The following is a 26,549-nucleotide window of genomic DNA, read 5'->3' as shown; positions in this document are numbered from 1 at the left end:
ATCTCCTTAGATAACTGCAAGTGAACCATTGCAGCTTGTGTTTCTTAATAGCTTTTTTTGGAGTGTGCATTGGAGAGCATCGCCCAGACGAACCGAGGGCTCATAAAACTCTGCAGTGATGTGTGAATAAGAAAAAGTTTTGAACATTATCCTTCATCATAATTGCAAAAGTAGGAAGACAAGGCTTAGGTTGTTGGCAGGACTCATAATTTCTCTCCGATGGGAAAAAAAAGCATACATTTAGTAGCACCTATAATAAAGAAGTAGGACCATGTTCCTTCTCAAGTGTTCCTCTGACAGCAATGTGTGTTTATTGAAGGTTCTTGGCTCGTACTCAATATCTTACAATATCTTCTACTGTTCCAATGGGAAATCTGCTGGAGCCAGCTCATCATGTGTTTTACCTTTCTTTTTCCCTCTCTTTCCACTATATGTCACACATCTGTATATATATTCACCTATTTATGTTGTTGTCTATTGAAATGTTGTTATAAGCATTTTGAATTCCAGTTTTGCATGATTTGCATTATAACAACTGATTAGTTGTATTTGTTTTTTTTTCTTTTACAACCTTTTCTATTTATTATTCTCCCTCTCTCTCTTTTCTCTCAGATTGGTTACTGGAATGACATAGACAAACTCGTGTTGGTGCAGAATGAAAACGTTCTCTCCAATGAAAGCTCATCGATGGAGAACCGGACAGTAGTCGTGACAACCATCATGGTAATGTACCCACAGACTTTTTAATCTTCTGCATAGCAATCTACGATTTCCTTTTTTTTTGGGGGGGGGAGCTATTCTTCAACACTGACAATAGACTTTTACAATTTCACAACTTATATTCATCAAAACCTTGCTCCCACCTGATTTCCCATCTCACGTCTGCCAGTTTCAGACGGGCTTATAGCTGTCAAGATTCTTTCTTATTTTCCAAGTAAGCTCAGGGGTAATGCAACTCTATGGGGAAATGGAAGGAAGTGGGATAACGTAGTTTTCAAAGAAGTTGGATTTGAAAATGTAGTGTAAAAAAATTGCATCATTCTTGGTTGGGCTTAAACGATGGGTACAGATGGTTACACAGGACGGGCGAGATGCAGTGTTGACCAATGTGCAACAGACATGGCTTTGTGACCGTAGAATCGTGGATCACAACCTAGTGTTGGGGACCATTACAAGGACGTGCAATACTCGTCTATTGGGATCACAAGATGATTGACAGTATAGAAAATGATGGGGGAAGGTATTTCCACATCAACAAATCCTGTTAATTTGTTTCCCACTCATTTTTGTATTTCTTTTTATATCATTAAAATAAAAGAAGGAAAAATATTCACTCTTATTCATGATCGGTAGACAAATATGCAAGCAGTGTTCAAGGGTTGGGGGGAGGCAGCGCTGCATTTTAAGTGGTAGCAACCCCAAATGGCTGGGAGGTCACTGTACAAGTCATATGGAGCTGGATTGAGCTGAATGAGTTGTAGTGAGTGCTCAGAGCACAGCCGTGGGAGGGAGTGGCACTTGTTCAGTTAGGAGATTAAACTAATGTCTCATTAGTAGGCAAATCTAGAACTGACCCCAGCTCACCATTTAGAAAGTGACCTCAGTCCAGTCTCCTGTAATGGCTTTCACATAGACACTGGTCGGCAGCCCCCGGTATAATTATTGCTCTTTCATCTACCCAACACGGATAAAGTAGGGCTAATCGGTTGGATTTGTGCACATCCTAATGGTTACATTTGATTTCACCCATCTGCAGCCCTTTTTTTATGCCGGCCATCCCCTTCCTGTAAGTGCAATCAGTCCAATTCAATTGGGCATGCAAAGTGATGCAAGTGAAGGCAACTCAAAAAGACTAATTTCAGCCAAGAGATAAAACAAGCTGCAGATGCTTGAGCTTTGGCGATTCAGCATTTTTAGTTTCAAGCCACGTTGCTCCATCTATAAAAACTCCTAAGGATGACCAAAATATGTGTAGTTGTTCTTACAGTGCTGTGTTGCTCGTTACAATACCTATCAGACAAGAAAAGATTTTGATGATTTGATTTTACAGCGAAAGGTCCACAGTGCCTCCAGTGGCCAGAGTTGGTAGTAAAAAGGCAGTTCCACAAACGGAGGGAAAAGCCACACACAGTGCAGGAGAAAGTTCAGAAAAATAGGGATTCAGCCAGAGTTCCTGTCCCCTGTGGAAGTGACATGCACACTTTTAACTGGCAATGTATTCAGCCTTGGCACAGTCAGTGTATAGTGCGGTGCCAACAGTCAACTAAATCACAGTGTGACTAAATCCTTTTTTTTTTAAATATGGGTGTATTATTTTAATATAGCAATACTGTTAGAATATATCAAACATTTGTTGTTGTTTGTATGGCTGTTTGGCTTGTGTTTTTCTAACTACGTTCATTTTCTGTGGCTGTAAAAGAGATTAGTGTGCAAAACAGAGTTTGGCATTATACTGCATACGTCTTTTTCGACGTTTTTTTCTTTCCCTGTTTCTTCCCACCCATGTCTGTCTGTCCACCACTATCCCCCCACACCCTTCCTCTCTCTCTCTCTCTCTCTCTCACTGTGTCTTTCTGTCTTTCCTCGCCCCTGTGTATTTTTTTTTTATTTCTTTTTTTAACCTCCATGCATCCCCCCATCAACTGCATATTTCTCTATGGATGGTGACCTGCGCAGGCCTTGGCTAACGCTAGCTCAGCCGCCTCCTCCTCTTTGCAGCCTCTGATGATGAGGAAGCCTCTGCTGCGACACTGATGCCGGGGTCTGCAGACACTGAAACACACAGCAGGCTCACACCCATCGGGAGAGACAGAGAGGACAGACAGACAGACAGACAGACAGACAGACAGACTCTAAAGCTCTGTACAAAGAGCTCTGTTTTTGTTTTGTCTTTTGCTTGTGCTTATTTTCTTCATGTGCATTTGATTTGTAAAGGTCAATTTCGTTTTGTTTCCTAAATGATTTGTTTGTTTGTAGGAAATGGTTTGCCCCTGCGTTAACATCTCAAAAAAGGAGATTTCACAGCCACCATGTTTTTTGTTTCCCTTTGAGGCATTGGGCCTCACTGTCTTCCTGTTCCTACTCTCATGACAAAAGCCACAGTTTGGATGAAAGCCCAGTGAGGGATTCTGTGGCCGCTGTCAGAATTTTGACATCTGGCCACACACAGAATCACCGGACCAGCAGACAGCCCTGTTAATTCGGATTCTTTATCGCTCTTTTTTGAGGATGCCACTATCACCAACGCCTTCTCTGATAAAATACTGAACACCACCTATAGGGAAATAACGTAACCATGAACTCATTATTTTCAAAATTTATTTGTTTTATTATTTTATTTAAAGGTGCTTCGAGGAACTTTTTAATATTTCTGAAACAGTCTTATTGTTCCTATGATGATCATAAATTAACATGTAACAGTAAACAAGACCGTCAGTGCAAATGGTGTTATTTTTTATATAGTATTTCTTAATGCCGTGGTCATGGGTAAGCTCACCCAGGAACAACAGCTGGCGCGGTAAAAACACTACCACTTTTGTCCAAAGGGGGTGCAATAATTAACACAAACTGAAAGTTCCCCGGAGGACCTTTAAGAGAAAATGTGTAATACATTACGTGTGATATATGGTCATATATTCAACACTAGGGACAAGAGATCCTCAACCACGCTAGTCTAATAATGTATCTTTCACACTGGCGTTGTTGTTTGTTTTATTTAACTTAAGTGAGAGTAAACAGTGTGCTAAATACAGCATTAAGTCACCTTATGCTGACCGGCATAGTCACCATCCAACTGGCAAATGAGAAGGGATTTTTTTTTTAAGTTTGTACTCACACATGCACACACACACCTAGCCTAGCAGCCACCCTGAAAAACCATTCATACATGCAAGCACTTAAGCCTTCAACTTCTCCGAAGTACATGTATTCACACATGCATTTTCACACAAACCCGACCTGTGTGAGCAAAGTGCATTGATGGCGATTGATTATTAGGCCTGCTGCCATTTGCCTGTGCTACTGTGCACTTGCTGTACTTAACACAGACCCGGCCAATATGAAAATCTCTTATTTATGCTTCATGCTTTGGCCTCAATCAAGGAAAATTCTCCTTTAGGGGATATGTACAGTATATTGAATTAGCTTTAACATTAAATTACATTATCAAAATGTTCTTAACTTCTAATCAATTCAATTTGATGATGGATTATCAAAAAGTACAGCATGCTTAATTGAGTATAACCCTGCACGGGCTCCACTTACTGTTAAACTTTCCCCCCACAGCTTGTTTATTGAAAAGTTGAATGTTCCTATTCCATCAGGGTGCATAACACTCATACACAGACATTGATATTAAGGAGGAACATTATTTATGTGATCTTATGAAGTAGGTCAAATTACATATACAGGAGACAAATTATGCAAACTTCTGCAAATGTTGGCTTTGGAAGAAAAAAAATATGTAACTAGTTCAACTGAAATAGTGACTGACAAAAAAGTATTGTGGATGCATGTTGACCCCGTTAACAGGATAAAGCTTGGCTCAAATGACAGTGATGCATGTGCTGCTTGGGCTGGCTGGTTAGGTATCTGGTGGAGTGGATCAACCCAGTAGCTGTCTGCCTTTGTGGTTGGCTGGCTGGCTTTTTCGGGAAAAGCTTTTTGAACAGGTAGGTTGATTCCTTGAGAGATCAACTGGCATGGTGACAAATGGACTAGGTAATAGGTCACTGGTTCACTGCTCTCTTATTGGTAGAATAGCCGTGAGGTAATCTTGCTGACTCACTGACCAAATATGTTGTTTGGGTAGATAATTATGTACTGTAATTGTGGGTAATTATTTAATAATTTAACTGATTGGAACCAACTGACTGATTGGAGCAGGCTGTGACTGGGAAGGCTGCATTAGCTTACCCCCGTTGGCCATTAGAACGGATGGTGCGCAGAATGTATCAGTGGTTTTGGTTCACTCGTTTTGTATTGGTTTGGCTTTTGAAAAAGTTGAATAACTGAGTGTCCGGTTGGCAGCCTGATTGATTGAAAGACTGGTCAGATAGGTCTTGTTCGCTGTCTGGTTAAACTGGCTTTACATAGCAAGTCCTGTTTGCCTTTTTTGGCTCCAGCGTGAAGTGTTTCATGTCTTATCAGCCCCGACCATTTGCCTCTACAAAGCTGTTCCCCCTCTCTCTCTCTCTCTCGCCCATCCATTTTTTTCTTTATTTCTGTCTTTTCAGCCCTCTGCCTCCTTTCCTCCTCATTTTTCACTTTCTCATATGCTCTCTTTATCTCTCCTTCGACACTTTCCCTTTTTTATATTCATATCCATCTTCCATTCTCCCTATAGCTATCTCTGTTTGCATTCTGATCTGCTCCATTATCTTCTTTCTGTAGTTTCCGACACGCCTCCACCACATCCCTCTTTTCATCTGCATTTCCTCCTATTTCTCTTTACCATAGTATCCCTTTATTTTACTTATTTCTCCTACTTCCTCCCTCCTTTATCTTCCCTCTGTTCACCCCTTGCCGTGCCCTGACCCATCATGCTACGTGCAACGCCCACACATGATGCTTTCATCACAGCAGTAAACACATACAGCGACCTCTACTACACACACACACACACACACACACACACACAAACACACACACACACACACACACAGCATTGGCACCTTACCTTCACACTGAGACAAAAGCATCTGAGGCAAACTGATAACAAAACCTTGAGGAGGCTCTAGTGTAAAGAAGTGCCAAGGCTGGCAGAGCTCCTGCTACTATGGGTGTGTCCGCATGTGTGTAGTTGCTAACACAATGCTAATTTAACTCAACAAAGTAGCCTGTTATGATTTCAAGCAGTTGACTAACATGAAAAACCTGAGGTTCACATCATGGAGTAGGCAGCTATTAACACCATTTGTATTCCTTTTGAGATTTAATCATTTAAGATGATGAGTGAAGCAAAATGGCCATATAACATTGTTCAAGGGAGAGTCACTAAGATGATCTCCCGACCACCTGGACTTTGACGATGCGTCTTCAAGGGATTTCACCCAAAAACATATTTTACTTAATTTACTCTAGTTCTATTTAAGCACACGTACCAATTATGGTTCTAAATAAATATTCTTAGATAAATAGTTTTGACATTTTGTGAATTTGTGTTCCACTGTATCCCCGCAGTAATACAGGGTTTTAAGGATTTAATGAGTATTATCATGTCCACATGGTTAGAGCATTAACGTGATTCCTTCTTCAGTTTGCTTAGAAAATGACCTGAGCCAAATAATTCCTCATTGACAAGTATACTTCACATTCATTTTGTAGAAAGTTACATTTTTTTTCTCTCTCTCTCTATTCTTAACATGCATCAAACATTGCAGACAGACTTATATTAGTGTTATTCATCTGAGAAATGCACCGAAAACTTTAATTTCACATTTTTGTCAATACTTTTTAGTGGGTGAATGATAGCAAAATATTAAAAGCCAAATTGAGAAATCATACAGAATCAACGATGCACAGCAAAGTGATTGTGAAAACTGTAAATTAGATGTAAACATTGAATCCTACAGGGTTTTATCCTGTAAAACATTGTTTTTCATCTTCATTTGTTCCAGTTGGTATCCCAGAAGTCCTCATGGCTGTGTTAATCTATCGGAGGGAATTTGCTTGAAACTGTAGTTCATTAACATTATGATTCATGATGAGTCGATGGAACGAGAGCCCTGGGAACTGCTAATGTCTCTGATAATGAAACTTTAGGAGAAATGTTTTTGTATACGCTGACATCGAACACGAGGGGGGAAAATGTCGTATTTGATCACGATGCTGGGGATTATGATTTTTTTTGCATAAATTAAAAACTGCATTTCTCATTTCATTTTGTAACAAATTGAATACTGATAACGGTTTGTAAGAAAGTAATAGTGTAATGTCATTCTCTATCTATCTATCTATCTATCTATCTATCTATCTATCTATCTATCTATCTATCTATCTATCTATCTATCTATCTGTATAGCTTTGTTAGCATATCTGCTGTATAAGGCATACCTAAGTGTTCATACCAGAATGCTGACATGTTGATGTTTCGCCTGTATAATATTTACTATGATCACCTCATTAGTGAAATGTTCAAGCATGCTTGCATAGCATCTGCTAATTAACATTAAGGCAAAGTACAGTTGAGGGTGATGGGCATAAGTTTTTTTCATTTGTTTTGAAGATATTTTGTAATTAAAAAAGTACTGTAAAAATACTTCATAAAAGTAAGAGTGCCTCTACTGGTATGAATCATTGTACATATGAATATGTGTAAATACATTGAATAACCTTTTTCTTAATTATTTTTTCTCCCTATTATAACTTTCAGTCATACACAAGTACACGAAGAAATGTTTTCATTTTAGGCTTTCTGTTTACTGAAGAGAAAGAGGATCAAATGTATAAATCTAGCTTCCTTTATTTCAATATGTCTGTATACAGTAATTTAGCTCCTTAAGATTTGTTGTAATCCGTTTTCCTGCCTGCTTTTGATCTAGATTTGCTTTCATTGTTTTTCAAATTTCCTGGATTGAATATTGTTCTGTCGATATCCTCCAAACCATCATTGAGTGATTTAATTGCACGTCAGCTTCAAATCCCCATCCGATTAAACTGTACTTGTTTTCTATGTGAATCAATTTCCTGAATGAAGAATTCCATCCCAAATATGTTATCATTTGGTATTGTGTTTTATGATCTTCACAAAGCGTTTCATAGCATTGTTTGATTAATTAGATGAGATTAGTCTTTGATTAAAAGAGGGTTTGATCGCATTTTAATTGGCTTGGTTTCAGTTGGATTACAGGAAGAGCAGCCTTAGGCATTATATCATAACTCACTGCTCGTGATGGACGCGCGCTGTCTCTCGGGATCCTGTTTCTTTTTGTCTGGGGCTATATCCTACGTAGATGTGTGTGTGTGAACGCTTCTTTGTTGCCATGCTTATGTTTGTGTGTCATTCCTAATGCACCCACCATCTCTGTGTCGACCGCATGCGTAGAAATCTTTCTATCTCTTTAAACCCATTATCAAAAGCAGCAGTATTCCTCTCTTTTTCTTCTCTCTCTCCCCCTGTATTTTTCCTCTCCTCTCAGCATTGTTCCGGGTCAGGTGCAGGTCCCAGTGGGGGGGGGGGGGGGCATGTAGAGTTAGATGAAGGCGTAAAAACAAGGCACTAGAAGTCAGAACACAAGCTATAAAACATTGGCCTCGGATGTGGCCTTTTTTTTTACGACCCATTCTACAAATTGTCCAGCTGTTTGTATTTTAGGTGTTATAGAGGTTTGTCTGGACTATTTTAATAGTTGTACAATTTGGATCTATATACATGTGTGTGACTTTCAGTTTACCTTCACTAGTCATATGTATGATTAAATCACCCTTTTATAAATACATGCATGCGTTTCACAATATTAGTGCCATTAATCAAAGCTTAATAGAGGCCGGTGTCCACAGTTTAATTTGTCAAAGCAGAATAGAATTCTGTTTGCAGCATTGCATTGTGATGTATATTACTAAGATATGTTCTCTTGGTAAATTAATATATAAAATGTTATTCTTTTGATCAGGAATCATCCCTCTTTCTTTTTTTCTTTTTTTTCTCTGTGCATTATGAGCTTTTCCGCTTGTGCAATGTTTATGAACAAACTGCTGAGTCCTTCTGTTGTTAATGGCTGCCATCATGTTCCTCCAAACAGCTGTCTCTTTCTCCCCTTATGCTTGTGTTTTGTAGGAGGGTCCCTATGTCATGCTGAAGAAGAACTGGGAACTTTACGAAGGCAACGACCAATTTGAGGGATACTGTGTGGACTTGGCCTCGGAAATTGCCAAACACATCGGAATCAAATACAAGATCTCCATCGTTCCAGATGGGAAATACGGTGCCAGAGATCCAGAGACCAAGATATGGAACGGCATGGTTGGAGAGCTCGTGTACGGGGTGAGTTTGGGTGGGAAAATATTAGGTTGAGATTTTCAGTTGATTCAGTTCATCTTCAATTTCAGCTTCATGGTATTTACAGTTCATGTCATCACAAAGAGTCTCTGGCACATTGTACAGGTTCAAATATTACATTAGTAACTAATGTACAAATAGACACACAGGCAGAATTCCAAGCATTCAAGAAAGAATGTCCATCAGAGGACAGGATTGATGTAATAAAATACTGAAATTTAATACAGCCGCGACAATGCCGCAATTAAGGTAAAGACGTCAACGTAGAGATCATTTGAATGTTTACTAAGAATGTTTCAAATCTGTTTCAAATGTCAAATGTTCAAATTATTCAAAAGGACAATGCACTATACAAACATATAGAAGGAGAATATATAACAAGTTAAAAAAACTTATTATAACATACTGTATTATTGCAATCCAGAAAAACAACATCACAAATTATGGAAAGCCCTTCTCTGGCACAGCCTTAGTATATTTATGGTGATGATGTATGTATACAGTATGTACTGCAGGGGCTATTACATTGCATTATACAGTATGTGCTTCTGCTGTTGTGTCCCGACCTTGAGTCAATCACGCAGTATAGCTGTGAAATGCTTCAAATAGACTACATCCAATTGGCAGTTCCCTGAAGAGATGGTGTGTCTCCAAGGTTCTCAATTATTCCTTGAGAATTTGGCAAGCTGGCCAATTTCACCGCTGCCGCCAGTGCACCGTCTGATATTTTACAAAGCCATCTCAATGCAAACTGTACCAACGCGCAGAAGACAATGTCAGTCGTCACTTTGCGCAAGAGTGAAAGCGGAGACAACGGCAGAATGAATAAGCCTCCAGATTCCGTGTAGTGGAAGGTGACACAGCAGAACCACTGCATTGATTAATCAGCTTTGATTTATTCCAAAGCTTGGCTGTCCTCTCCAATGACTCTTCTGCCACTTGGAGAAAAAATGGCTTTTGTTAGATTTCGGCACTTTTTCCCTGAATTTTGCTCTATTTTATATATCGTATGTCCTTGTGACTTTCTTCTCATTATCATCTCCTTTCGTCCAAGTCAAACTTATCCCATTTTCTTACGATACCACTTCTGACTTCTTTCTCTTTATTTTGCTGTCCATTCCCCTTACATTTTAACATCCTCACACCTTGACGGGAACTAACACTTGTTATGTGTAATGCTGTTATAGATTTTTTTTAATCTTCTGCAGATCTTGCATGTGTGTGTGTGTGTGTGTGTGTGTGTGTGTGTGTGTGTGTGTGTGTGTTTGTCGTTGTTTGTGATTGTGTGAGACCTTGCAGACTCATTTAAATTCTGCTTTCATGCCTACGTATGAATTACTTCTCTGTTATTCCTCTGGTTTTTCTCTCTACCTCCTCCGTCTCTTTCAACCCCATGTCTCTCCCCCACTGCACCAATTCCCTTTCTGCTCCTCCCTTGTTCCCTTCATCCCCTTCCTTACATTGCTCCTGATTCAAACTCCTCTGATCCTCTGGCTGTGTTCGAGAAGCCATAACGTCCTGCACTGTAAACGATTTAATGTTAAATTAACAGTAACTTACTGGCAACAATTAGCCAGTAGTTGATGTATTTCCTATCACAGTAAAACTACTGTTGAAAAAATTACAGTAGTACAGTGGTACTGTCATTTGTTTGACAGTAGTTTTAGTTTACTGTCAAATAAAGTACAGTAGTTTACTGTTAGTGTCACTACTACTGTTAAATACACAACAGTATACTACTGTACTTCATTTTATAAGTACAGTAGTATACTATTCATACTGTTAAAGTATTCCCTTTACTGTTGTTTATATTACAGTACAACCTACTCTATTTTTCAGAATAAAATACATGTTTCTATAGATGTTGACAGATGACAGTTGAAGGCTTGATTTAAAAAAGCTGAAATTTTATTTAAAATAACAAATACATGCTCCAGCATTCACACTAATTAAATAACAATATCAAACAACTGAAAAATGAAAAAATCATGAATGTTAATTAAGCAGTTTAAAAAAATATTTTAAATGCCACGCAATCTTTAAAACATAGCAATAAACAGTAATCAACAACAGCAATAAACAACAATATCAAACAATTCATCATATCATCTTTAAAAAATAGCAATAAACAACAATATTATAATCAAAAAAATAATTCACTGTATTAAAAGAATGGCAGTTGAGGAGGAGAAAAACAATTGCTACAGTGACAGAAACATTGATCTTTGCCATAAAAGTGTTCACATGTATAACGGAGACAACCATATTTCAAAATATACACATTAAATTTCACACTCTACAAATAAACATTGACACTGAGAAATAAACCGCTAACGTCTTACCTGTTGGTAAGACCACCAACCTCAGAAGACTACAAGCACAGGACATAAAGTGTTCCTTTCCATCACAGGAAGGATAAATAAAAACAAAGTGAGGGGTATGGGCACCGGGAGGGAACGTCCATCTTTTATACAGTTTGTCTTAAATTATTTCACTCTTATTTTTTCTAAATGTTTCTGTAAATATTCTTTTAAAAAGTATGGTTTTATCCCACACTCAGCTGACCCACGGACCATGTGTCCAGGTACATAGAAAACATATCTACAGTGTATGGCACAGATCCCTCTCAAGTTATCCAAGCTGTGGAAGGGGGTAGATGACGCAGGAGCTCTAGGCGCAGCTACAGGCTGAAACCCCGTTGAGTTCTGAAAGTGGTCCTGTAAAGGAAAAAAAAAAAAATAAGTTGAAGGCAAAAATACATTTAAAATAAAAAACTCACAATGTTAAAACAGTGTGAAGGCACAGGGAGACTGCTCTGCACTGATCACACTAAACAAGCATTTTTAAAAGGCTGAGTGAAAGAAAATCTAAGAGGTATTTCCCTATTATTATATTTCTTTATAAGTTATTATTCTGACAGGGTGGAATCTGTGATATTCTCTCTCTCTCAAGAACAATTTTATCGGATCAAAATATTGACATTTCCTTTGTATCAGTAACCAATCGTGAAAGTGTGAGGAGGGATTTAAATGCTAAGAACGCAGCCTCATTGGCTAATGCACATTTATGACGACGTGATTCGCTAAAAGGCGTCATGTGACATGCTCTAGGCTTGAAGCGGGTAGTACGAAAATGACTAAATAAAATGGAAAAAACGCCGAAAATACACCAAACCGCTACAAAAAGAAGTCATACTCAATTAGCTACGGACATTACAGGATCGCCCTATGAAGGGGAGAAGTTTAAAATACATGTAAATGACGCCGATCTCGTCGGAGAGACACAGACTGTCCCCTCATCATCAGAGGAGAGATGCACAGTGGGCACTGGGCAGGCACACACTAACATGAGATGTAGCGCCGATTAATGTTTTGTAATCGCCGAGGTCCGGACCTCATAGCTGGCCACGGCCAGACACTCCCATTAATCCCGATCAAAACAATAAGAAGTTTGTTCGTTTTATGTTCGAAATCCGACAGCGACGGTTAGTTTTACCAGCAGTTAGCAGCGGGAGGAGGAGGTTAGCCTCCGACCGACACACCCACACATTGTGATGGGTCACAGCTTTCGGTGAAACACCGGCACGTCAATAAAATACTGTCTAGTTTACACCACAGACCACACTGACAGATTTAGTCGCTGCTGAATATCTTTTGAAAATCAAACACAGAGGCAAGGCGTATTTGATAGATAGCTTGATAGCCAGTTTAGAAAGTAAACGGCTGTATTCTGGAAGTAACGGCTCTCTCGGTTTGGGACGTTACTAACCCGAACTCGACAGAAAAGAAAGCACTACTTTGTGTTAATGTTAAAGAGACATGTCATTATCTTGTCTAAACGGCTCCTCACTCGTTATTATTGTCCTTGCTTGTTTTATGAATGAAGTGAAACATAAATTAAAGCCACTGATCTGAACGTATCTTTATCATCATGTCAGTTAGACATCCTGTGGCTATATACCCATGGATATAGCGGTCAAACATCAGACACTTGACTAAAATATGCTCAAACTTGTCACCTTATAATAACCTAACTGAGTGAAAATTGAAAGGGAAATTTTAAAACTTACCATAAAACAGAGCAGGTCCATTCAACTCAGCGCTGATTCCACCAGGATTCACTGGACCGTCTGATTTAAAGATGGAGGCTTGCAGTTGTTTTTTTACCGGTTATTATTACTGTACCTAGATTGACAGTAGCGCAATATTTCCCAGAAAGCTTTGCAAATCGACAGTAATGTACTGTATTACTAAAATACAGTAAGATACTCGTGGCATAACAGTAATATTACTGTGAAAACAACCAAATTGACAGTACTTTACTGCATAACGCAAAGTAAGAAACTGATGACATTACAGTGATATTACTGTGAAAACAACAGAAATCGTTTACAGTGTGCCCATACTCATTTTGACGTCAATTTGAGTATGTGACGGTTGTGTAGGCGAGAAATACCCGGATGAGTACTAACTTCCGTGAAGATTTTGTGTGTGGATCGATAGGATGCTTTTCCTACTCAACCGCCCCACAATGCATTGCGTCTTTTCAAACGACATGGAAGTTTTTTTTTTAATTATTATTATTATTCTTTATTGCAAACAATAAACTATGCTTGTGTGCGTGCGTGTGTGTGTGCGTGCGTGCGTGTGTGCATGTGTGTGTGTGACTCTACTAAAAGAAACACATACTCTTCTTGGTCTCCTTGCACAGAAAGCAGAAATCGCCGTGGCCCCGCTGACCATAACTCTGGTGAGAGAGGAGGTGATTGACTTTTCCAAACCCTTCATGTCTCTGGGAATCTCCATCATGATCAAGAAGCCGCAGAAGTCCAAGCCAGGTGTTTTCTCATTCCTGGACCCCCTGGCCTATGAGATCTGGATGTGCATAGTGTTCGCATACATCGGAGTCAGTGTTGTGCTGTTTCTGGTGAGTGATATGTTAAAAATAAAAATAAATATCAGAACTTGAGTTGGAGTGCAGGGGATGCCACTATTTAAAGAGTTTTTTCAAGGGTTCGTTTTTTAGACAGGTGAAAAGAGATTGTTCATTTGGCTTAAAGCTGTATTCTCAACTATTGGTCTATAGCTTGTGATGCTCTGTTGAATGTTGTACTGTAAATTCTTATAGGAGACATCTGTTAGTGGTCAGGAGTCAGTTTGGTCATTTTTTATAATATAAATAGACATGAGATATGAGAGTTTGTTTCCATTTTTACTGTTGGATGCCATTTTCTCATGATATGTCGACTTGGAGTCAGGGGAGTTGCAGTGGAGGCTGGAGGGAAAAGTGAAAAAAAAATATTGACATAAAGTGAATAAATTAGTTAAGTGAGTTTTTGTTGGCTAGAATATAATAAGGAAATAGGGTTTACATGTGGGGCCATTTCATGCTGTTCCGACACATATTTTTCTTTTTGACTTTGAACAGTTCTTACTGACTACCCTTATAAACTCTAGAGATTCATCGGAACAGTTGTACGCTCAGTTATTTGTAACACAAAATAAAAATGTGTGGCAAACTAATGGGGGCCACAGAACTAAAAAGGGGTTTAAACGTACTGTATGTGTTGCTGTGATGTGCCTGCACTGTTCTTTCTTCATTTAGAGACCTCTCCGAATGATTTCTTCCACTTTTCATTGTGTCTCAGGTGAGTCGCTTCAGCCCATATGAGTGGCATGCAGAGGAACCAGAGGAGGGCGCCACTGAGCCCGGCCCCACAGACCAACCTCCCAATGAGTTTGGTATCTTCAACTCCCTGTGGTTCTCACTGGGAGCCTTCATGCAACAGGGCTGCGACATCTCGCCACGGTGAGGGCTGGGGAAATGGCATGAGTGTGAGACAAACAGAGTGCATTTTGTGTATGTGTGTGTGTGTGTGTGTGCGTCTGACTAGCAATTGAGTCCGCGCACAGGATGTGTTCGTATGAGTGTGTCTGGGGAGGATAGTGTTGCGTGTCTGTCCGTCTAACTGCTTGAGTATTTTGCTGTGGTGGTGTTTCAGTCTGTTGTCAATGTGAATGACCTCTCTTAGCACTTTTTCTTGCTTTCACTTAAACTGCACTGCTTCCCACAAGACAGCATGTCACAGAAGCTCAAGAATAAAAAACACCAAAGTTAAAAAAAGAAAAACACCTGCATATAGTCCTAGCAGTCATGTCCGCATGGGTGTGCTGCTACTATGGTGGGAGATTTAGCAGTGTGCTAGAGGTGCATGAATTTTTCATGAACCACTGAAGAGGCCGGGTCCGGCTGTATTTTTAGAATATTTATAAGAATATGGCATTTTATTATTGATAACCTGAGAATGCAGTTTAGTAAAATATTCATGGCCGTCATCCTCAAGACCTTTAGGGAGCTAATCTAAGCAAAGTGGACGCGGCAGATAGAAAGAAGTGATAGACGACGACGGGCTGAAAGAAGAAAAAGGTGTGAGTGGTTGAGCAAAAATGTGTGCGTGCTTGAGAGTGTATTTATAACTGGTGACAAGTATGTGAATGGACACTTTTCACTTTCACACTTAACTGGCACTATAATGGCTTCTTTTATTATGTGTCCCTAACATGAGAATGTTCTTATTTTGATTGATTCTTTTTTTGTTGACTTTGGTGACACTCTTAGTGAAAAAGCAGTCATTACTGTGATGTTTGCTCCAACATGTTAAAATGATAAACAGACTCATTGTAGACTCCAGCTTCCTTTGCGTCCTAAAAAAACTGTTGTTACTTTAACCCCAGAAGCCCTTCCTTAAATAATTCATGTCGAGGCTCTTAAACAACACGTCAGTCAGTGCGTTTCCATGGCACAACTAGATTGGATTATCACATATATCGAACAAGACACTCGAACGGACCGTGTCATTTGTCTGAGTATACATGGCCTTTCAGAAATCGGATAAATGTCCGATGCATGGCTGTCTCCACTATGCTAGGTGGCGCTGTAGCCCTTTCAACCATGCTTTCAACAAGTGGTTTTAGAGCCACGTCCGGTTCTCTTCGGTCAATAACCCATGGTGTAGCCTATCACGCGCAGGCACACAACAAGAAGTCCGATATGCGATGTCCGATCCCTGTATACATGCAGAGAGAAAGCCGACAATGAACAAATTATCTAGGTGTTCTTATCCGACTTCTCTTGTCCGTTATTGTGCCGATTTGTGTCCGAAGTAGATCGGATAAAGGTGTTTACATGCAGTTTAAAAGTCCTGTTGAGGTCTTATTCGTTTAGTTATCCGATTATAAGTCTGCATGTAAACGCACTGAGTGACATAGCTGTTATCTTATCTTATCTCAATGACTTTAATCAAAGTCAAAGTCAGCTTTGTTGTCAATTTCTAAAATATGGGCCAGACATACAGAAGAATCGAAATTACATTTCTCTTGACCCAAGGATACAATTAGATAAGATGGGAAAAAAATATATAATGTATTTATTTAGCTTTGAAACCAAGTATATCTGAAACATTTCTACAGTCTCTTTCCCATTAGCATTTGACTTTTGGGAAAAGAACAAAAAGTTTTACATCGGCTGCCCAAACTTGACTTTCCTCCCCCTCCTCGATTGCTCCTCTGCCCTTCTCTTTCGCTCTTTCATCCATCTCTTTCATGCTCTCTCTCCTCTCCACTCTCGCCCGCTTCCCGACACCTGTCGTCTCCCACTCCTCCCCTCTTTACTGTGACTGACAGGCCAATTCTAGCCCCCAAACACAGAAAATGGAAAACACTCACACCAGCTGAAAGTGCACACATACACACATACACACACACACACACACACACACACAGGTATAGTTCCCATGAATACACGGACACTTAACACACTGACACTGCTTACGCACACACTGAAATGCAGATAGAACACCCAGAGAGCAGATTGACAACAATGAAAGACACACTTGCAGACCTTTCCATCACTTGCAGGACTTACAGATGTGTGCGCACAGGCCTACGTACAGCTGTCCTAGCGATAATATGATACTTAACATGAAGCCAGTGTCCATCATATAAATCCCCCCTGCCACAGCACAGCTCCTCTTATAGGCTAGGATTACTGCCGCCCTAAATGCCAAATCATATTTGTAGGATGAAAAATCTGTCACTTATATCCTTTTTTAACTCCTTTCTTTCATTTTATTTGCTGGACTTTTCACACAAGATAAGATGATTGAATGTGAACTTAAGTCTTTCCCCCGTAAAAGGCAGCTCTTTATTGCCAGATTGGTGCAACAGCTGTATATAGCAGTGTGGCTCTGCTCCCGGGGCGATCAGGGAGATTGATTGGGTAGGTTTTTCTTTCCTTATCCGAATCAATGGTCTAAGGACAGAGTATGTCACACGCTGTACAGATTGCAAAGCCCACTGAGCCCCTGAATTGTTATTTGTGTTGACTTGACTTAGCAAGTCATAGCAGCTTGACATAGCGGCTAAAGAGCCTGATATTTCCCCTCAGGAGTTGGTAGATACTAAGAAACTGAGCTGAAGCAAGGTGAGAAAATGTTATGTACTTATGTTTGCCACAAAACACAACTCCAAATTGACTACTGGATGTATAAATGAAAGACTTTTGTTTTCTATATCAACTTAAAAAGGGTAGATTTATCAAAGTTTGTTCACAACTTGTTTGCGTTGTCCTTAAGTGGACAAAAAAAACAATAATTGCTTGATTTGACTTTGTTCTCAGTGGTGGGGTAGCAGAGGCAGCATCATATAGTCAAGAAAAACACTTTGGTGAGGTTGAAAGGATCCAGTGTTTACAAAATGTCATCCACGTCTGAAGGCACACACATGGATTGGCCACACATGGATTGAAAAGGCTGCCGCTGTGGTGACAAATGAGTCACACAACTGGGCATTACCCAACATATAATAGCTAGATTGTGGGCTTCCAAAGCTACGTACGATCTGATGTTGGATATGTGTGGAGGTAGGGGGCCTTTAGACACTGTTGAACCATTAAAAAAAGCACTTTGTTTGATGGATATAAACCCCAAAGGCCTTCTATGATAATGTAGTGCTGCAGTGTTTGTGGGTAACTACTTGGTTAATAATTATAATAAACATCATTGTCATTAGTAATAATAACCCTCTGGATCAGACACGACTAAAGCTTCTTCCTGCCTATGTGCAACACACCCTTGTCAGCGGTTTTTTAAATGGTTCCGACGTAAACACAAACAAAACACTTATAGAGTGACGCTTTCGCCACACTCTCATATTACACACTCCACTCTTTACAACACATAGCCAGCCGGCACATTTGTCTTTTTAATCTGTCACGCTCGGCTCTCTCTTTGTTCCGCCTAAGCTGCTGAACTGCTGCAGCGCTGGCTGTGAGCACACCAAGCGCTCCATCACGGCCATCATCAGGCTGCTTATATGCTTATAGCGTTAAAGCAGGCTCACCCCCGCACCAGCGTTCACCTGTGGCCGCTGATTGGAGTGAGTCACTTTATAATCTGTGTGTGTGTGTGTGTGTGTGTGTGTGTGTGTGTGTGTGTGTGTGTGTGTGTGTGTGTGTGTGTGTGTGTGTGTGTGTGTGTGTGTGTGTGTTCTTAAGTGTATGGCTGATTAGGCTCCGACTGACGCGCTCAGACGACGTCAAACGATTACAATTGCTTTTATTCATGTAACCGTTTCACATAAACTGACAGACGGAGATACCTGAGTAATTTATGATAATGCAAAGAACCCCGGTAGAAAAAGTGTAAAGAGATAATAGTCAAGTACTTACATCAACCTGTTCCATTTGATTCATCGGCGAAAGAAATGAAATAAGCCCGAAGGCAAGACGTGTTGCCATAAAAGCATGTGATGGATGAGTCTCTACTTTGGCTACGTGCCCTGCAGAAACTCTAAATCACGTCCTCAGAAGAGTACATGGTGTCATCCATACCATCACTTCATATCGTCATATCATCTTTCCATCCTTTCGGTAAATTTCCTTTAATCTCCCGTTCCTTTGTTCACCTTTGCAGGCAGGCAAAGAAAGAATGGTCACAACCGAAAGCAGCAATGTGCCACAGCTGCAACAAAGACAAAGATATGCTTCACATATTGCCTCGTGAGAGATATAACATGACACGTTCACTTGTTGACTCTCTCAGCTCCCACCCGGCCTCTGAGCTGCATAGCAATATCTATGAACAACACATATGAGAATAGAGCATAACACTCTTCTGTGTGGTAGATTTACTTATAGGCCAATAAGGCACGTGACCTTTTCCATAGGAATGTGTGTCAGCTATAGTTTCTCTATGCATCAGTGTTTGAGTCAATTCCTTTACAGTTCTCTGCAAGGTGGGAATGGTGAGGAATTCAATGTAACGGGTGTTAAAAGTTAAAAGCCCCTTTGTGTGTGTACTTTATTATATATTAGTCCAGGACGATGGGCTGATGACTTGGGTAGTTTTTCATCACCGCCTTATCTTAAATTTTCTGAAGAAAATTAAAATACTGTAGATTGATGATGATAATTCTTTCCCCAAGGGAAAAGGGAAAAGATAATCCTGTTTGGTGCTGGCTACGTGATGGGTGGAATCGTACGATAAACAAACTGAGGGAGCGGTGATTTCCTTCACATAATAAACATTACTTTTTCCATCTTCCATAAATCTGCCCCGAGCATGTGGATGTTCTGCTGTTGCGCTGGTTTTGTCCGTTTCTCTCCTTCCCGCCACTTGCATTGTCTGCGTCTAGTGGGGATCAGTGTATTGAGGTTGACATTTACTGTGGAGATGGGAATAAACGAGAGGAGGCAGCCTCTACAGGGAGGGATTTTCTTACAGACTGGTCAAATGCCTTTCCCTCTATTATACAGTATATGTTTTGTTTTTTTCTGAGTTCTGTGTGTGTGCGTGTGCGTGTGTGTGTGTGTGTGTGTGTGTGTGTGTGTGTGTGTGTGTGTGTGTGTGTGTGTGTGTGTGTGTGTGTGTGTGTGTGTGTGTGTGCAGTCTGTCTTCTATTTACAGTGTATGTGTATTTTTCTCTCTCAAGTCAACATCTCCTATGGCTTGTTTTATATGTCGCCTTATAACCTTTATGAGCATCTGTCGGTCAACTGGTCCATGTGTTACACACCGGTCGTTTGACTTTATGCACCGTGTTTGTGAGCGTGTGTGTGTGTGTGTGTGTGTGTGTGTGTGTGTGTGTGTGTGTGTGTGTGTGTGTGTGTGTGTGTGTGTGTGTGTGTGTGTGTGTGTGTGTGTGTGTGTGTGTGTGTGTGTGTGTGTGTGTGTGTGTGTGTGTGTGTGTGTGTGTGTGTGTGTGTGTGTGTGTGAGTGTGTGTGAGACAGCCTGTGTTGTCTATTGTGTATTGAGCTGCCATAGTAGGTCTATTGGTATTCAGTGTGGGTCCCTCTCTTCCTGCTGCAGTCATCTCTGCAGTCTGGGAGACACAGTATAACACACACGCGGATTTAACTCTCTCACACTCTCTTTATCTATCTATCTATCTTTCTATCTATCTATCTATCTATCTATCTATCTATCTATCTATCTATCTATCTATCTATCTATCTATCTATCTATCTATCTATCTATCTATATTCATGGTCACTTCACACATTTTCATAACTAGAGATTCCAGCACGCTTGTGTGGTGGCCTGTGTGCGTGCTCATGATAAATGTTAGACTTTTTCACACACCTCGAATTTCCAGGCAAGCAGACGGTAATGGCTGGCACCAGACACCGAGGCATTTGCACACGCTCACAAGCGTTGTCAGGTTGACCTTGAGATGGCATTTGAACCACACACCTGTTTTCTTCTAGGCTTTTGGGTTTGTAATGTAGGCGATCGGTTCCGGTCACCGCATGAAGGGGTGTCAACAGAGTGATGGACAGCTAAGGTGATGAGATAGGAATTGTGAAGAAAAACAAACGGGAAATGAATAAATGGCAGTAAAAAATGACAGGGTGTGCATTGAGAAAGATCAAAAAGCAAGTGCATGGGAGCGAGAAGGAGGTAAACTGATCACCGGTGAACATCTCAGAGGGATTGGACCTGTCTTTGTCAATAAGTATCTGAAATTACTGCTCTCTTCTCTGAGTGTCTCTGTCTGTGTGTGTGTGTGTGTGTGTGTGTGTGTGTGTGTGTGTGTGTGTGTGTGTGTGTGTGTGTGTGTGTGTGTGTGTGTGTGTGTGTGTGTGTGTGTGTGTGTGTCCAGCTAATGGTTTGACTAACCAACTAGAGTGGAGCACTGAAGCTCACTGACTAATTGCTACATAGTCTCAAGGTCACTGATTGGAACCCAGTGACTGACTGTGTTTATGTTTTTCATCAGTAATAGGTTTTATGAATCTCGCAAATAATCTTCTCTCTCCCCGGGGGTGTAATCATTTTTCTAATTTGACTTTATACTCCCTGTTATTATTGTATTTCATTATGCTTTTCATTATCTGCCTGCTGCACCTAATCCTTAATTCTTATTGATCAGATTTGATTCGATGTGCGTCTGTTTGCCTTCACGCCCCTTTATTCTGCCCTCCATCTCTGCACGTTTCAATCAACCAGTTGATTTCCGTTATTTCACACTTGTAATCCATATAGTATAAGAGAAGGATAAAAGAAAAATAATATGAAAGGATATTTATGTCTGCAACTTGTGTCCTTTTTCATGTACACACACTTTTAAAAGAGCAGCCTTTTGTTTACATATTATGACCATCACTTTTGCTCTCCAATCGGATAACAGCAGAATGTATTGCATTTCCCCTGTATACTGCTGGCATATCTTCAAAAACAAGGAAATTCGTTTTTAACAAGCACACCATTTGTATAATCAAATGGAACGCATGCCAGCCCTGATGTTTGGTGTGTCCAACATGTGTTTGACAGTTTTATTTCTTAAGGTTTCTTAGAACATTTTGATAATCGCCCACTTGTTGGAAAACTTAATGTTGTGTCATGTCATGTTGTTTTGTAAAAATGTATGTTTAATTTATTATTATAAATGTGTATATTGGTATTTAAATGGTTTATAATATGAGTTATAATGATTGTGGTTCATGGATAGGTTTGATCTTCGGAATATTATTTGTCTTTGTTCTTTTTAAAAATATATTCAAAAGTGTACCTGAAGAATTATGTTTGGCATGTGTTAAATAGAATTGAAAAAAATACTTTCTTTCCACTGCAGTTTAGCACAGAAACACGTATGTGGGAATTTAAAGAGGGAAATTTGTATTATACGGACAGTGGCTTTGGAAAAAACCTACTTGATCTGACTTTGTTGCTTGTTGAAGCCAGTACGAAAAATTAGAGCAAGCGAAAACAGATTCAAATGGGTGACTGACTGTTGTTTGAAGAAAGATTTGAAAAAGCCATAAGACTCAGTAAGAAACACAATAATGTATTTGGCCACAAAGGATATTGTTTTTTCAAAATCATATACTGTACATATTTACAAAAACTGTTACAAACTGGACAACATGCAGGACTTGTAACACGTGTCAGCATGTTGTAGTGTCTGTACGAGTGGTTGTGTGTGTTTGAATGTGTCAGCATCTACCTACTTGAGTGCAATAATGTGTTTGTGTACAGACGTGTGTTTCTGTGGGTGTGTGTGTGTGTGTGTGTGTGTGTTTGTGTGCTGTTGTTGTTGAAACAGCAATTGCATTAACTGATTTGTCTGCCAAGCTAATTGTGATTACTGTCTTACTTCTTAAGCAGCCACAGACAATTATCTGAAGGGAATAAGTTGGTGATTGAACTGCGCGAAACTTCTTTGTCTTCCATTAGTTCTCACATTCCCACAAAATAAAACACATGCCCACATACACACACGCACACACGCACACACTCAAACACACACACGCACACACACAAACAGCCCACAACTGTGTTCTCATTCAGATGCAGTGGATGAAAGGAAACTGTATAGCTCAGATCCCTTTGTGTGTGTGTGTGTGTGTGTGTGTGTGTGTGTGTGTGTGTGTGTGTGTGTGTGTGTGTGTGCGCGTGTGTGTGTGTGTGTGTGTGTGTGTGTGTGTGTGTGTGTGTGTGTGTGTGTGTGTGTGTGTGTGTGTGTGTGTGTGAAAAAGAGGAACAGCATGCCATTAATCTTTCACACATAGGATTGGGAAGGCAATCTGTTGGCTATCATAGATGATACATGAGCCGCTATAGAATGATTCGCCTGTTGCATACCAACACACGCGACACAGCTCCACACACATTCACACTCGCACACGCCACAAAAGGAATCAAGGATGTCTCACACAGAAATGCACTGACACACACACACACACACACACACACACACACACACATAGACAGACCCACAAAGAGTTCAGAGCTATACAGTTTCCTTTCATCCAAAGCATCTGAAAGCAACAAAAATATAGGTGAACATATGAGGAGACACACACATTTGTACACATGCATGCATTCACACACACACACACAAGTATCTCTGATTCAAGAATAATCCATCGATCTCCATGTTCTCCAACTTGGCTCCAGGGCCCAACACTGTTGAGCACCTCCCCCATCTCTGTTCAATTAACCCACGCACATACTGTATAAATCAAAGATAACACATTTAGAAATAGACATGTTGTAAATCATGTTGTCCTCCACCAAACTATTTGATGTTGTCTTTCATGCCCCATAAGCCACTAAAACCATTTTAGAGGTTCTGTCTTAGATTAAAAACTGCCATCAGCCATGTTCAATATGGCCTCCCCTGCTGATTTGGTAGCTCTACTGGCTTTGTTTACACTGTGATTTATTTAGTCATCAGTGTTTGCCCTTAAAACTTTACCTGAACTTAAGTTGATAGGATGGAAGGAGTGAACATTTTCATTTCATTTCATGGATCTGTATGAGTCTAATGTTAGCTTGTCACTTTCCCAAATAAATTAAGTACAAAAATGCACTGCATGCATTCATCTGCTGCTACAGGTAAATTGATGGACCTAAGAAATTAATCCGTCATGCAAATAACTTTCAACAAAATACAGCTCGAAAAGCAGTTTGGTGTTGATTAATGCAGCATTTTGTTTTCGGTTTGGGATGACAACATCAACACGAGAAAAGAGCTGACAAAGAACTTTACACAGTATATGTTAACATGCACTAAAGAAATTCAGAGTAATTGTGTGTTTCAGCAGGAGTCTGATTTTTGAAACGTTATAAAAACAAGAACCCTGATTTCCATATGATGTTAAAGGAGAAGTAAGTGATATTTAGAGGCAGGTCTCTGTGCCCTTGAACGATGACTTGCTGCTCTCCATCGAGGCACTATCTGACCTTCATGTGGTGTTGACGTAGGGATGAGGGAGGGATGAGGGAGGAGAGGGGCCTGCCATTCACTGACGGGAAGCTATCTTAAAAGACTATATCACTTTCTTCTCCTTTAAAGGATTCCTCTCTGTAACAAGAGTCATGACAGAGTCTTTCCTCTCATGGCAAAAACTTGATGTATTGTGACAATATGTAAGTGTACATTCTTGCTGTGTTGTGGGCTTCCTCCTGGTTTGTCATTTATCTCCCACATCATAACACATACATTCTAGGAATTATGAATACTAGTAACACTTTATTTTAATCTCCCCCTATTTATTAATCTCCCCCTAACCCTAATATATGTTTAACTACCGGCGTTACTTCCTCAGTCGCGAAGTGATATGGAACTCTTACTCTGCAAACTGATTGGAACGCAGTTATGTATACGCCCATTATACAACAGTTAGGAACCAATCAGATCGCTGGATTTAAGCCACCCGTTTTATAATATATAGTATATGCTTTGGAACCTTCTCTCCATCTTTATATTGTCTTCATCTTTTGCTTTGTCTTGGCTTCCTTGCCCCCTCTCTCTGTCTGCTGATGTCAACCCAAATCACACAATCCCTCCATCAGGTCAGATTAAAATGCTGTCGCAGCTCGTTTGCCAGCTAACTAATCAGATCCCACGCCCCTGTTGGCCTCTGTCGGAGACCCTGTTGAACCTTTATAAATTAGTTTCTAAATATTCACCAACCTATTTCCCCTTCACTTGATTATCACCGTCGTCAACTTCTTTATTCTGAGCAAAAAGACAGGCTTTAGCACCGCTGTTATCATTACAATCATTGTTTTATATCATCATTGTCATCAACAGCAGTGATAATTATTTCATGTTTTCAAATCAGTGTTTTTAGCATACATTTAGTGTCTGGCCCCCCTTTTTCCATTGCTTTTGGAAGACACTTTTTTTAGTACATAACTTTATTTCCATCCAAACTCTAACCTTGTTGAATAACATTAATTTACACTGCCTCCACTTAATAGTACAAGACTGTGTGTGTGTGTGTGTGTGTGTGTGTGTGTGTGTGTGTGTGTGTGTGTGTGTGTGTGTGTGTGTGTGTGTGTGTGTGTGTGTGTGTGTGTGTGTGTGTGTGTGTGTGTGTGTGTGTGTGTGTGTGTGTGTGTGTGTGTGTGTGTGTGTGTGTGTGTGTGTGTTTGGGAATTAAAGGTGTGCTGGCTTTTCAACAGCAGCAGAATGCGGTGTTGCTCCAAGAGGTGACAATTGTTTTCAGACAGGCAGACAATAATAAAGGATTTCCCTGAGAACTGAATAGAGATTAAAATTCACCAAGTGGCCAGAAGCAGACTCCAAATGAATGATAATGTTTGTTTGGTATCATGCCATTCAACAATAAATGTTGAAAATTGTTGTTTTGCGCTTCCCCCAAGTGGCCACAATGATCAGTGATTGCAGGTTTAATTGCTAGATAAATCAATCAAAATAAAAGTAAATGTAGAGATTTGAGAATTGTTTTTATTTTAATCATATCCATCTGGACATGAGCACGACAAAACTTGTCTTTGATTGGTCAAATCATTGGTTTACTAAGGGACACAAATCTCATTAAGGTGTTCATATTCACTATACATTTTGCTTTGAATTACATGTCTGTGTTTTTTAAGCTTAGATTTGGTCACACCTGGCCTGGGAAGGGGAATGCTAAAGAAAAACATATTGTTCCTCATCTCTGTTAATAGGATGGAGACTTTCCATTTTTATACTTAACTATGGAACTGTAAGCATTTCTCATGGCTATTATATGTTGCTATTTGGATTTTAATTGACTGCAGCGCTTAAAGGAAACCTTTTGCTACCTCCTCCCACTTTTCTCTTCTTTTCCCTAATGTATTCACCCTTGCTTGTTCTCTTCCCCTTTGAGTCAGTGAAAACAAGCCCATGCAAACAAAATGAATTGCCACTTACTTTGATGCTTGTGCTCACGCAATTGGTAGATAAAGAGTGAGTAAACACAGCGAATGAGAATAGAGAGAATGAGGATGGGAGAAAATGGAGGAGCGCCCAGATTACAATCTGTTTCATGTAGCCTTTGTTATTGTTAGTTCTGAATTGGTTCGAGGGTTGAAAGACAATTACTCTGTCATTTTCACAGCCATGCACACAGCGGTGACGAGTGTGTTGTTTTGCATATCTCTGTGGAGCTAACCTTTATTTGGTCCCCTTCTTTCCTCTTTCTTTTATGTTCTTTTTATCCCTTCGACCTTCACTCTGCATCATCTTCTTCTCATTTCCCATCTACAATTATTCC

General features: G+C 40.0%; 1 protein-coding gene across 2 annotated transcripts in view; it reads left to right on the top strand.

Moving 5' to 3' along the window:
- The window catches only part of gria4a (glutamate receptor, ionotropic, AMPA 4a), a gene marked incomplete at its 5' end in the record, with an annotated part of 106,773 nt that overhangs the window by 57,720 nt on the left and 22,504 nt on the right, over nt 1–26,549 (top strand). For both annotated transcript variants that reach the window (XM_080054037.1, XM_080054036.1), the window contains 4 exons: nt 613–723; nt 8,777–8,983; nt 13,709–13,924; nt 14,646–14,806. In XM_080054037.1, the coding sequence (XP_079910163.1) occupies nt 613–723; nt 8,777–8,983; nt 13,709–13,924; nt 14,646–14,806 (695 nt within the window). The remainder of the gene's footprint in view (nt 1–612; nt 724–8,776; nt 8,984–13,708; nt 13,925–14,645; nt 14,807–26,549) is intronic.

Source organism: Ammodytes marinus, assembly GCF_949987685.1.
Source record: "Ammodytes marinus genome assembly, chromosome: 3".
In the NCBI taxonomy this organism is placed as follows: Eukaryota; Metazoa; Chordata; class Actinopteri; order Uranoscopiformes; family Ammodytidae; genus Ammodytes; species Ammodytes marinus.
This window is presented reverse-complemented; position numbering and strand designations above follow the sequence as displayed.